The sequence below is a fragment of the Mixophyes fleayi genome, chromosome 2 (genome assembly GCF_038048845.1).
Source record: "Mixophyes fleayi isolate aMixFle1 chromosome 2, aMixFle1.hap1, whole genome shotgun sequence".
NCBI lineage: Eukaryota > Metazoa > Chordata > Amphibia > Anura > Limnodynastidae > Mixophyes > Mixophyes fleayi.
In genome coordinates this window covers 274,509,161-274,524,113 of record NC_134403.1, presented here as the reverse complement: position 1 = coordinate 274,524,113, position 14,953 = coordinate 274,509,161, and the positions used below count along the sequence as shown (strand labels likewise).

Here is a 14,953-nt window from a genome sequence, read left to right as displayed (position 1 = left end):
GCAAGAAGGATACGGCGACTCCTTGTTGAATTTGGACGAGCGTATTCCCGATTTACATGTGTGTTTTTTAAAATCCAAATTACATTCAGTATTTCTCCCTTAATTAATCAGGCCTAAGATGTGTAACTACTGTGTAAATATCTAAGTTGTGTTTGTTTAAAATGTTTCTAATGAATACATTTACATTAATGCAGGTTGTATAGTTATGTATTTTGTTTGGCACATTGTATGTTTGTCAGTGCCTACAAAACTTCCGGAAGCATTCACAAGAAATGAATTGTATCCTTTATATAGAAGAGTAAAACCTGCTGTAGCAACTCCCTCTTGTGGGCTTTGTGTAAATAATCAGTAGGTCTCTATAGACATCAGTAAGGCTTGTCTACTCATCAGTAGGGATGGGCTGCCATTGGCTGTTGAGAGCAGCAGCTATCCCTGTACATTTCTCACAGCTCTGGCAAAGAGAGCATGTTTAGAAAGCAGCATGTTAACTACACTATTCTGTGCTTTAGAGCTACCACGGGAGCTGTGAATCTTACAGGCAGAGCTAGCACAATTAAAATAAGCAGAGGAACTCAGAAGCAGGATCAGGGGTCACAATCCTGGTGCATTAAATGGACCTTCATTGATTTCTAACACATCCTACATCATTATAAGACTTCCTGTAAATAACATTAGACTGGTAATGACTACTGAAACGATCTAAGCTGGAACCAGACTGGTTGATCTGACAATATGCTGGAGTACTGAGTGACAGAAAAGGGATGCCGAGGTTCCTCAAAGACTGACAAATGGACTCCCTCTGTTAATCACACTAATGAAGAGTATGGACCAGTACATTCGCAGGCTGAAGCAGGAGCTGGTAAGAAATCAGTTGTTTATCTAAACATATGATATATAAATATATATAACACAAATACATAAACTAATGTCTGTTTATAAAAATATCTATCTCACAGCAAATCCTATTTATATGGTTAGAATAATGGACATTATAAAGAGGATGACATATGTTTAAATAAACTTTTGTAGACCAGCAGTACAAGCAGTCAGTATAACAAGGAAGAACTACATAAATCAAATAAAGTTTCAAGTTTTTTAATGGACTGAAAATATTCACAAACCTACATATTGTTCCTCACAATACTTAGCACAAGGGGACAGGCTACAATGAGCAGTCTATGTTAGCAAAACAGGTGTTTTGTGGTTGCTGACTAGTAATTTACAAGCAATTATCAAGTAATTTTTATGACTAAAAAAATGGTCTCTGAACTATTATATAATTCAATCATCAACTGATGCACAACACAAAGGATAACAAATGTGTAAGACATGCATAAGAATGATTAGCATATTATGCAGCAAAGGATTATGGTTATATTCACCAATGGAAAGGTTGAATCTCAACATAAGTGGTCTATGTCCTAACAAAAGTCTTGAAAGAATGACAGGATATAATGCTTTACATAGTTAAATTATGGAATACTGTAATTGAGGAACATTGATATATGGTGAAAGTAAATGCAAAGTAAAGTACTGAGGTACAGAAATAGAGCCTTCATAAAAAACTTCTTAGTTTGTAAATCATATAATCTATCACCAATTTTATGGTAGCAAAATAAACTCCATTGAGTTGGCATAGTGTAAATTTTAAAACTTAACCCTGGATCCATTCACCCTGTATACAATTGGGACAAAATTACTAAATGTAGCTGTAATAACAATGTCAAAGTAATTATTTTGTGGAAATAATTAACATTGTGCAAACAAAAGTTTAGGATTATGTAAATGAATTCATCTTTTATGACATAATTCCTTACACAGTATACCTTGTCCCGTTTTACAATGATATATTTTCTTAGTATATGGCCATTATAGTAATATTAATATGTAAAAAAAAATAATATCAGATTCTAGCTTTCCTTGCAGTCTGTCTAAAATTGTGTGTTTGTCAAGCGCAATAAAACTAAAATGAAGCCGGATAAAAGTTGTGCTAATAACCAAAGCCGGCTAAAAGTTATGGTAATGTTTATAGCGTGAAGCTGTTTTATTTGTAAAAGAAAAAAACTTTCCCTTAGAAAGTGACTTTGACAAAATGCATGAAAAAATTAGTAACCCTGTAAGAGGATAATGAACTAGTGAAGGAATGTGTTGGATACACGTAAAAAGTAAACAAAAAAACAATATAAGCAGTAAACTAAATGCTATATAGATAAAAAAAAGTTTACTTCAAGAGTTAACAGTGCATAACAGACAACAATTCAAAGATTGTGGGAAAGGGGTTGAGGTGGCTATGTTTAGACTACTTAGACTTTTATCCTGACATGCACCTGTTCTGATTTGGGATGGATGAGAGAGCTCTATACTAATGAGAAAACTAAACACACATTGACAGAACATTCCATGCCTTTTGTGATGAAACACAACAACTGCTGCAGCAGAGCATTCCTACACTATGTTCACAATTAAACTAGACATATTGTGCACATTTTAATGCACTTGCTAAATAAGTTCATTATTGAAAGATAGTTTGTTTTATGTTGTTATTTTCATGGGAATAATAGAGAGAAAAGCAATGTTCAGCTGTATATTTGTAGAGATTCTGGTGTAAGGAATTACTTTTTACTTTTGCAAGAAGAATAAGTGAAATGTTATTGATTAGTCAGACACTTTTCTCTAAATTTCTTTTGCAGGGGTGGAGTAGCCTAATCTTAGTAGACTCCCTGAAAACTTAGCTACATTGACAGTTTACATTCAAGATTATTTAAAACACCATCACATGGTAAATGCACTTCTTACTGGACTTTTAAAGTGGGGCTAACTTCCAGGGACTATCTTGTACTGGGTCACTGGGCCACGTGCATTTTTTTTTCTTTTAAAATGTTCCTAATAGGCTGTTGAGTCGAGTCTTGCCCACTAGGCTAAAATTTGCCAGCCCTCCCCTGATAACTTCCATATGGTCTCATGAATAGGGCTCTTGGAGCAGATGGTCCATAAAAACAACTCCTTTTGCATGACAAATACATAAAAAATTGCTATAAGAACCTATTCTATTCGAAGAAATAAAGAATTCTATGTTAGATTTATAATGATTAGAATCTTGACTTCCCTGGTAAACTCAAGACGAAGGTTTCATACTAAGGAATTCAATATTAAGATGAATAAAAATAAGATCAAAAGTAACCTGTAATGCTGGGGCAGATTAGCTTATCAGGGCATTTGCTCCTGTTACTAACAACTATGCATCACTTCTTGTGAGCCAGTGGCTCCTGCAGTTTACATTGCACCGAATAGACCAGTTTCATGTTGAAATGGTCATGTACTGTATCACTTGTCTCATCTGTTAGTTGACAGTTCATGCGCTGAGCTTCTCCAGTAAGAAGTTATTGTATGTTCCTTCTTCTGGTATTCATGTGATTGAGGCTCACAAGGAAGCTGTCCATTCAGGACCAATTTCTAGAGAGATACCTTATGTCAAGACCTGTGAGTAGAGCATTTGTAATAAAACTTGATGGGGGAGAAATTATTAAAGTAGATCAATCTAATACAACCTGTTGCCCTATTGCTGTTTTACAACTACAAAAGCGTCAACAGCTGGATCCTGGTGGGAGATGTACAGGATGCTTTTCTCTGGTCTAGAATATGGGTAAGAGCAAATTTGGAATGCAGCTTTTTTATTTTTATGTAAAAAATAAAACTAAAAGGAGGGTTTACAAAATTTATGTTTGGGTTTATTTTTTAAATATTAGATTGTAAATATACAGTAAGATATGTCTGTAGCATTTGTGGTTTGAAAAAGGATCAAGTAAGTATTGAACAGTAGATAGCAAAGAAGAAATTGGGTATATAAGTTAGGTGTGTCGCCAATAATATCTTTGTCCTGGGCCCAACAGTACCTTAAAACAACCCTCATCCTTTCAAAAGGTTCCTCAGCTACAGCCAACAGCATATTCCCCTAGTTAATCAGACAAATATGTCTGCCACAGGGGGATGTGACCCCTGGAACCAATAGAAGCCACAAGTTCTTTCTAGTTTCTTATTGGTCCATGCTGTGACACCTCCTAGACCAGACCTATGCAACCTGCGACCCTCCATTTGTTGTGAAACTACAAGCCCCAGCATGCTTTGCCGGTAGACAACCAGTTGATAGCTGGAAGGGCATCCTGGGACTTGCAGTTTCACAACATCTGGAGGGCCGCAGGTTGGACAGGCCTGTCCTAGACAGTGAATTGTGGAAAAAACACTTTTTTGGAACACTATTCTGTTCCATGGGCTCAACTAATGGAAAGGAGTATGCTAGTTTACTGTAATGTTACCTGGGAGTACTTATTTAATAACTCCATGGGCCGTCCCTGCCACAATGCACCTCTGTTTTGATGTCTTACTTATATATAAGTCGCATTAAACAGGATGACAATGCTAAGCATATAAAAAAATATCTGACTTAAAGGATTTCTTATATAGCCCCTTGCCCTCAGAATAACAACATTACCTGAACTAAATCACCACAACATGACTGATAGCTATCAGTGCAGTGAAAATAACTGAGCAGAATATCCAAACTGCCCAGGTTGGAGGTGTGTAGTGCATACAATGTCATCATCATAATCCACATTTATTTAGACAACAGCACAAATTCCATAGCACTTTACAGTTGGGAACAAACACAGTAATAAAACAATACTGGGTAATGCAGACAGAGAGGTAAGAAGGTCCTGCTCGCAAGCTTACAAACTATGGGGGGGGCAATATCTTATTTTACAGGAGGCCATCCAATTACTTATCGCATACACTGCATATCTCCTGCCCTAAATCAGTAGTATGTGTTTGTCCAAAAGTGAGCAACTACTTTATTGTTTGTATAAAAACTTGAAAATCATATTTGTTTAAATTGTGCTTAGTGGCGCTATTATTTATTATTAACCCTTAGTGAGGCTATAACTTCAGTATTAGGAACAATGACATATTTTATAGCATCTATAAGGATCTTAAATATCTCAGAGTTCCACAATCATTAAAAATAGACTCGACCTGCAGTTATAAATTAAAATAATTCATTAATGTCATATAATATTCCTATATGTTAGTTTGGGTACATTAATGTATATATTATTGTACTTGGTATTCAGATATTAGGCTAAAATATTCATGGTGTTATGGGTCCGGAGAAAAGTTTGCTGTAACAAGGATTTTATTACAGAAAAGAAATATTACATGAAGAAGCTGAATCTGTGCATTACAAATTTAGCTAAACTTGTAGATAAGATGCCTTGAATATATTACAAGCTCTGTATCCTTTGTTGCACATTTACACAGAACTGGGATGATGAACACGCTCTGACATGCCCTGCAGAGTCACAGCAGTGGAGATGTGCGCTGGATTTGCATAGGGTCTGAAGGGCTTAATTAACCACCTCTGAATGTGGTAATTTACATAAATATATTTTACTGGGGAAGAGTTACATCCAGCCTCATCACTTGTGCCAAAAAATGACTGTTACATCTATTCCATATCCTTTTCCTGATGGACTGAATGAAAAGAAAATCAAGGCTGGTCTGATAAGTTGTTTATGCACATTTAGGTCTTTTAAAATTCTTAGATATTTTACATCAGAATTATTGTTTTTTTCTTTATAAGGAAACATTTAATGTTCATAAATTCTATCTATAAAAAGTGGAATCCAAAGTGTGGATTGTTTTTTTCCCCCCAGTGTAACAGATTGTTATTGGGACAGGGGTGTTGCAAGGTGTTACCATCATGGTCTTGGACCCAAATCCAGAATATCAAGCACAGTGCTCTGATAAATAAATGTTATACAATAGAGACTAGTGTGGTTCAAAAGAGGATGACACAGAGTACACAGTATTTAGATCCTTGGAAGGTTACATCTAGACCATGGATAACTATAGAATCAATCCTACATAAGCATCATCCACAAACTGGGTTATATTTAGTAAACGACGGTTTGAAAAAGTGGAAATGTTGCCTATAGCAACCAATCAGATTCTAGCTATTATTTATTTACACAGTCTACAAAATGACAGCTAAAATCTGATTGGTTGCTATTGGCAACATCTCCACTTTTTGTAAACCCACCATTTAGTAAATATACCCTTAGTTTTTCTCATAATAAATCCTGCTTATAGTTTCATCCTTAAGTTGGAGCAAGCAAGTTATAGGGAAAGGATGCTGTGCAGAAATTATCATCATCATCATTTATTTATATAGCGCCACTAATTCCGCAGCGCTGTACGGAGAACTCACTCACATCAGTCCCTGACCCATTGGAGATTACAGTCTAAATTCCCTAACACACACACAGAGACACACACTAGGGTCAATTTTGATAACAGCCAATTAAGCTATTAGTATGTTTTTGGAGTGTGGGAGGAAACCGGAGCACCGGGAGGAAACCCACGCAAAGACGGGGAGAACATGCAAACTCCACACAGATAAGGCCAAGGACGGGAATCAAACTCATGAACCCAGTGCTGTGAGGCAGAAGTGCTAACCACGAAGCCACCGTGTTGCTTATGGGGCCTTCTCACATGTTCATGGACAGCTGAACAGGCAGCATTTATGGGTTATTCTGCTTTTGTTTCTATGATGTATTTAAAGAGAAATTAATTTCATCTTTAATTTTTTTCATTTCATTATTTATCTTCAATTCTTTATTTTTTTTAAGTCCATTGAATTAAGTGGTAATTCAGCTTCTTCGCCTTGAATAATACATTGCAGTTTGCATAGCCATAGAAGCTTTTAAATCTTGGATACTAGGATTTGTCTTCCACATTGACCTAGAAACGAGAACATTGCAGCAAAATATAGAAAAGTAACTTAACCTGTTATTGCTAGACTGTGAATACTGAAAAAGGATACTTGCTGGGTGGCACGTAAAGGGAATCCATTTCTTAAAGATGCCCATTAGGCACTTACCCGCCCAAGCATAGTACAGATTATTTACACACAGCTATTATTATATTACAGTTCCTCAGTAACTGTTTTAGATGCACTTGCTTGGAGCCATGTATCCTATTTTTTAAATAAAGGTTTTTATTATGCCAGAAATATGAAATAACACTGTATAAAAGTATTAATGTGCAACAATAAAATAATACCTGTTATAACATTGTTTTCTGAACATGACTAAAATATTTGGATCAGAAAACAATAGTTACCAGATGAATACATGAAAATTTGTAATTTGTTATTTGTTTTCTTGGTAGAGCTATTATTTGGAGTTAATTTAATAAACTGATTAATCTTGTTTATATAAATAATTGAAAATGGTGAGACAAGGAAAATATAGATAATTAAAGTAAGGGTTAGAAGATGTACCCCATGACCTCCCCTTGACTGGGATGACCTCTCTTGTATTTGATTTTTGAGATACAGTGAAAAATCATGAGACAATGGGGGTATATTCAATTAGCCGTATTGTTCTTTAGAACAACGTGGCCAGCGCGCTGTTACCATTACTATGGTAATTTCTCTGCTGATTTTTGCTCGCAGCTCTGTGAGCCGCAAGCAAAAATCCGCAGAGAGATTACAGTAATAATGGTAATAATGCGTGGGCACTAATTCAATCTACCCCAAAGATTTTTTGATTTCCTCCATTGAGGCCATCTACCATATTTTCCATTTATTGGGCATACAGTATCTTATGTCTCTAGACAGATTTGAGAAATTAATTCCATTCCATTTGTGTTTCTATGCAGTAAGAACAACTATGGATCAAGTCAGGTCCATAAATATTGGGACATCAACACAATTCTTATATTTTGGGCTCTATACACCACCACGATGGATCTGAAATGAAACAAGATGTGCTTTAACTGCAGACTTTCAGCTTTAATTTGAGGGTATTTACATCCAAATCAGGTGAACGGTGTAGGAACTACAACGGTTTCTATATTTGCCTCCCACTATTTAAGGGACCAAAAGTAATGGGACAAACTAAACAATCCTACATCAAACTTTCACTTTTTAATACTTTGTTGCAAATCCTTTGCAGTCAATTACAGCCTGAAGTCTGGAACGCATAGACATCACCAGACACTGGGTTTCATCCCTGGTGATGCTCTGCCAGGCCTCTACTGCAAATGTCTTCAGTTCCTGCTTGTTTTTGGGACATTTTTCCTTCAGTTTTGTCTTCATCAAGTGAAATGCATGCTCAATCGGATTCAGGTCAGGTGATTGACTTGGCCATTGCATAACATTCCACTTGTTAGCCTTAAAAAACTCTTTGGTTGCTTTTGCAGTATGCTTCGGGTCATTGTCCATCTGCACTGTGAAGCGCCGTCCAGTGAGCTCTGAAGCATTTGACTGAATATGAGCAGATAATATTGCCCAAAACACTTCAAAATTCATCCTGCTGCTTTTGTCAGCAGTCACATCATAAATAAATACAAGAGAACCAGTTCCATTGGCAGCCATACATGCCCACGCCATGACACTACCACCACCATGCTTTACTGATGAGGTGGTATGTTTTGGATCATGAGCAGTTCCTTTTCTTCTCCATACTCTTCTCTTCCCATCACTCTGGTACAAGTTGATCTTTGTCTCATCTGTCCATAGGATGTTGTTCCAGAACTGTAATGGCTTTTTTAGATGTTGTTTGCCAAACTCTAATCTGGTCTACCTGTTTTTGTGGCTCACAAATGGCTTACATCTTGTGGTGAACCCTCTATATTCACTCTTGTGAAGTCTTCTCTGGATTGTTGACTTTGACGCATATACACCTACCTCCTGGAGAGTGTTCTTGATTTGGCCAACTGGTGTGAAGGGGTTTTTCTTCACCAGGGAAAAAAAAATTCTGTCATCCACCACAGTTGTTTTCCGTGGTCTTCTGGGTCTTTTGGTGTTGCTGAGCTCTCCGGTGCGTTCTTTCTTTTTAAGAATGTTCCAAACAGTTGATTTGGCCACACCTAATGTTTTTGCTATCTCTCTGATGGGTTTGTTTTGATTTTTCAGCCTAATGATGGCTTGCTTCACTGATAGTGAAAGCTCTTTGGATCTCATATTGAGAGTCGACAGCAACAGATTCCAAATGCAAATGTCACACCTAGAATCAACTCCAGACCTTTTACCTGCTTAATTGATGATGAAATAATGAGGGAATAGCCCACACATGTCCATGAAATAGCTTTGGAGTCGATTGTCCCATTACTTTTGGTCCCTTGAAAAGTGGGAGACATATATAGAAACCGTTGTAATTCCTACACCGTTCACCTGATTTGGAAGTAAATACCCTCAAATTAAAGCTGAAAGTCTGCAGTTAAAGCACATCTTGTTTGTTTCATTTCAAATCCATTGTGGTGGTGTATAGAGGCCAAAATATGAGAATTGTGTTGATGTCCCAATATTTATGGACCTGACTGTATACTGATCTCTCAAATTTTAATTATGATTATTTCCTCTTCATTGCAGAGATTTTTAAAGTGTTTACATGACCACCAAATATGAAAAGTGCTTCCCTATTCTCGGTATTCCCCTGTTACAGTGGACTTTTTTCTCATGTTATTCACCAGTGCATAAATACTTTATATGAGTTTTCTTTGTCTGTAATATATTAATAGATGATTTTGCAATGTTCTCTAGGATTCGTGGCCGTTGCTCTGTGGACAGGGTAGAGTCCAACCTGTTTTCCATTTACACATAAGAGGGAAATTCAAATATTTATAGTAAATATAAGGTATATAGTAATATAAGATGGAGACTATTCTACTGCATCTGGGATTTTTGCAGAGATGGTCATTGTGTGGAGTTATCCCTCTGTATCATGAGAAAAATTATTTATTTAGGCAAAACAAAATAGCTCCAATATGGGAGGTATTATTTTCTAAATCTGCATATAGAGAGATGCTTGTTTACCATGTATCATATTTTCGTTTGCAGGGTATGTGGTCCTTAGATAACAACATGTACAGTAAAGAAGTTCCCTGTAAAAATATTTTATGTCATGTGGGCCTGTGATGTATATGTTGTTGCTTTCAGTTGTAGTGTACCTAAGCTTTTCATTTTAGGGCACAGTTATTTATATTGAATAGATCAATACTTTAGTAATCGGCATCAACGGTTAGGCTACAGGAATCTAAAAATACATTCTAGTATAGTATCGAATCAGGTCTCATCTACTAACATTTGTATAAACATGAATTAAAAGTGACATCAGAAGAAATAAAGAAACAGTAAAAATAAATAATAATAAAATAAATGAAATATGAAGGTGAAAACTAGTAAAGGCCTAATGCTTTTCAAAATCACACTGGGTATTTCATACAAAAGATACTAATTACTGTCCGGTAGATTCATGTTAAGCGTACATTGCAGATGACTGGCTGGGAAAGTGTTAATATAGTTGAGGGGTGATTTCATCCTATGCACAGACAGTGTTTGGTGCTATCAGCTGCAGCTGGTCTATCCCATGTACTTCCTGTCCTAGACTGGTTTACAGCTTCCGGCTAACACATCTGGTTTATTCACATCTGTTCACACACAGAGAATAAACTAAAGAAGGAGACATCTGGACCTGACTGGTCAGTCACTTCTGGCCGGATAGGAAACAATAGCTAAAATATCCTATACTTATGTCAGAATGAAATTCTGGCAAGTCCTATGAACAGCCTTACCCTACTGATATATGAGTGGAAACAGTCAATAATGTGAAGTTTAATTAGGCCTGTCCCTTTGTTCCATATTTTAGGGATTGTGTTCAAATTTCAAGACAGTTGGGAGATGATGAGTGCCCTTTGAATGAAGTATGTATCTGTGGCAGGTGCATGCAGTATTGAAGTGGTCTTTTTAGGGGAGGGAAAAGGGGTTGGAGGGTGGCCAGTGCTTCAGAAGCACTGGGCTTGCCCCCAGGGTATGTGGCACGACCAACGTGACGTGACCTATATAGGGTAATCTGCTTGTTTATAAATGTATATTGTTGGTTATGTAAGAAAACAAAGCCAGGAAAGACATTGCTTTGTCGTCAGGGGTGTGTAGTCAAATAATCAAAACCAGCAACATCCTTAAAAAGAAAAACATCTTCAACAGCTCATTCTATGACACACCATAGTAAACATAAAAAAACAAATATTATTCTATTCTAGCAAGCTAAAACACAATATATGGTAAAAATTAGTTACAACATTCACGATAATGAAAAAGTGTACAGTATAATATAATAATGAAAACAATTTTAGAATGCAAAACTTCACGGCAGTTGTTTTTAGCTTAATATGAAATAGTCATTTGACAGTAATTTTTTATCAAAAGTCAATTATGATGAAGATACAGTCCCATAAACTGATGTTAATTTTCATAAAAAGGCAGTTCCTAAGGAGCAAATATTCTTCTGTACATGATTGTTAAAATGCATTTAACAATCATGTACAAATGAACAAATGAAAATTTTTAGCAAAGTGTATACTTGCAGAGTGAAGAAATGTCATCACCAATTAAGACCTTAATTCTATGAAGTGTGAATCATCAGAAGTACAGGGTGCAAATTTCACATAGAAAATACCAAATACTGATGTTGGGCCTCTGTGCTCCACAATTAAACACCACAGTGAGAAAACCTTACACGTTTCGATGCTATTGTTGCACTTCTTCAGAGGGATAAATGTTCATTCATTCCTTCACACCTTTCTATAGATAGAGTACTTATCAATTATATATACAACTGTTGATTGTAACTAGCGATTCACAGAATGGCTTGAAACTAATAAAATGTATCTCATATAAGATTGTAAATGAGAGGACACTTATATCCCTTACTTTAAAGCAAATTATAAACAAATTAAGTTATACCACTTTCATACTGCCGCCCCGGCAATATCCGGGGTTGTTAACCCGGGATATTGCCGGGGCACAGGGCAGTATAGATAAGAAGAATCCGGGTCGGGCGGGTTCATACTGCACCTGCCCGACCCGGGTTTTAGGGAAAAAAAAGTGGAAAAAAAGATTTGAAGTACTAAAAAATACAAAACAAATGTTTACTTAACTTATTTTCAGCCAGCGGTGTCTCCGGTGCGTTGCCGGCTGTCAGGGGGACCTCTGGGTACTAAAATGACGTCATTTCTAGTCCATTAGAAATGACGTCATTTTAGTACCCAGAGGTCCCCCTGACAGCCGGCAACGCACCGGAGACACCGCTGGCTGAAAATAAGTTAAGTAAACATTTGTTTTGTATTTTTTAGTAATTAAAATAATTTTTTTTTACTTTTTTTTTTACTTCCCAATTTTTTTTTTACAGTATGAATGGTGAGACCCGGGAATTACACGGGTTGCACCATTCATACTGCAGGCGAGCGGGGTCCAACACGGGAATTACCCCTCGCAAGTCTTGGTATTTTAGACCCGGGATTTTGTGGTTGGACTATTCATACTGCACCAAGACCCGGGTTTTTCAGCGTGCCTCTGCAAAAACCCGGGTTTTTGGTGCAGTATGAATGGGGTATAAGTTACAAATAGAATACTTTTACAGCAATGTAAATATGGTGGTCTTTTATACATGTTATACATATTTATATATCCTCCCTCATTATAAACATCTTATTATTTAGAGAAAGTGGTGGAAAAAAAGATTTGTTTTTGCAGTCTAAAACATTTCATTTCCTTAAAGATCGCAGTAGACAATATATCCGTACATTTAATTAGAGTAGTAATGACTTACATCCTAATATGCCATCAATCTGGTGACATATATATCTCATATCATATGACTCATCCAGCCATTTGTGAACTACACAGAGTTCAAATAATAACAGGCTCCCATTTACATGTAAAACAAAATCTTTCTTTCGCTATAGAGATTGTGTATTGCTATGTATTACAGGGCCATCTCCAGTGCCAGTCATGTGATTTACTGTTACTAATATGCCAAAACATTGGACACAATGGGCCTCATTCATTAAGGAAAGTAAGGCAAATAGTGAGTATATGTTCTCCTGGACAAACCATGTTACAATGAAAGGGGTGGGTGAAAATGAGTTTATTATTTTGCACTTAAGTTAAATATTTGCTGTTTTTTCATGTTGCACACATATTTGATAGCTTTATTTTTACAATGAAATTTAAAGTTGATCTAGGACATGTCCTACCCCAACTATAAATCTGTCCCCACGTTTTAAATTTAGCTACCCCTCCAATGCAACATGGTTTGGCCTAGGTGCAAAGTTACTCCTTTTTTATTTAATCTCCTTAATAAATCAGACCCATTATGTTCGATCTATAAGGAAAAAAAGCACTGGAACTTATTTCCTAATCGGTCAGCAGTTTCTGATCACCAGAGCACACAAGTGATGAGTGGAATCTACATCTTGGGTTCTTCTATTGGAGCTTTTCCCAGGTCAGACTAAAAGCTGGTCATGTGTGCTAGGTTGCTAAGGAAACATGAACAAGCAAGTTCCCGTGTTGTTTTAGATACAATAACCCAATAGGTTAGTATAGTTAAGTAGTGTAGACAAATAGGGGGGAAATCAATTCCCCCCAGAGTAACACTGCGCTAAACCTATTACCATTAATACACTAATTTCAACCCTGCTTTCTGCTGGCATTGAAATTAGCATATTAACAGTAATTACGCACACTATTACCGTTATATCGGCAATAGTGCTCAGGCCGCGTTACTTTCGGTAGTAACATGGCCAATTGAATTCTCCCCAATAGGGTGTAGAGAGCATAATTTGATAAACAGACTTAGGGGTATATTTACTAAACTGCGGGTTTGAAAAAGTGGAGATGTCTCCTATAGCAACCAATCAGATTCTAGCTGTCATTTTGTAGAATGTACTAAATAAATGATAACTAGAATCTGATTGTTTGCCATAGGCAACATCTCCACGTTTTCAAGCCCGCAATTTAGTAAATATACCCCCTAAAATCTTCAGTATCAGAAGGATGCATACCTTCCCACTCTCCCGGGAGACTTCCGAATTCTGGATAGATCTTCCGAGCCCCCAGGAGAGTAGGGCATTCTCCCGCATCACTAGGAAGAGGGCAGGATTTGGAACCTCCAGGAGGTGATTCTCTGGGAATCTCGTCATTTTGGTCCGGCCCCCGCGATAAAATTACACGCTTGCGTCATTGCTTTGCGGTGGTGGGGCCAAAATGGTGGAATTTTTCCCCTGCAAGTATACTCTTTGTTAAAATCTTCTCTTGTCCAGATTTACCTGTTGAAAGTGCAGATTCATGTAGATAAGAAAATGTGGGGGCGTATTTATTAAGCCTAAAACCAATGCAGAAACAGCTGTTTCTGCATGGTTTAGGTAAATTTAGGTGTGGGGCTATTCAAGAAAAGCCTAACATAAGAGATATCAGAGATAACGGCTGCATTAGGCAATACTACTCCTAATTCTCAATGGAAACTGCAGTCTAGAACAATTTATCAAGCTCCTAAAAGCTTAGAATGGCGTTATCAGCTGTAGCCTATAGGCTACAGCATCGCCAGAGCGGGATCCTCGGATACCTCCTGGCAGGCTGGAATGTGCCCATGCATGGCCCGCTGCTTCGCAGTACAGACACCAAGTCAGAACACAGACGTTCTTGCTTTTCCCAATGCAGTAAGCAAGCGAAAGAAGAAGTGTTAATGGAGCACAATAATCTCCGGGACAGTCTCTTTTAAGAAGCGCGGCCCCGGCATTACTGTCATGGTAAATTGCTCCATTGAGTTATCTGTTATCACCCACTAAGTCCTTACGAATTGCTTTATATAAGAATCACCACCAGCTTATGGGACTGTCCTAATTGACATTTGATAAATACTACTGGATCTAAGGTCTATTCCATATTAAGCTCCGCACAATTATGGTGATCCTCCAAGAGCCTCATTGGTTTTATTATACTATTATACTGTACCTCTTTTCCACTGCAGTAAATGTTGAATAGGTTTTTTTTACCATATAGATGTATTCTGTTTTAGCTTACGAGAATAAAATAATATGTGTTATATTGATGCTT

The 14,953-nt window shown here is 37.0% G+C and overlaps 1 protein-coding gene across 1 annotated transcript in view; it reads left to right on the top strand.

Moving 5' to 3' along the window:
- The first annotated feature begins 450 nt into the window (after positions 1–450).
- The window catches only part of INKA2 (inka box actin regulator 2), a 29,989-nt gene continuing 15,486 nt past the window's right edge, over positions 451–14,953 (top strand). Inside the window, exon 1 of the mRNA XM_075196243.1 lies at positions 451–859. Within this exon, the coding sequence (XP_075052344.1) occupies positions 815–859 (45 nt within the window). The 5' untranslated portion in view covers positions 451–814. The remainder of the gene's footprint in view (positions 860–14,953) is intronic.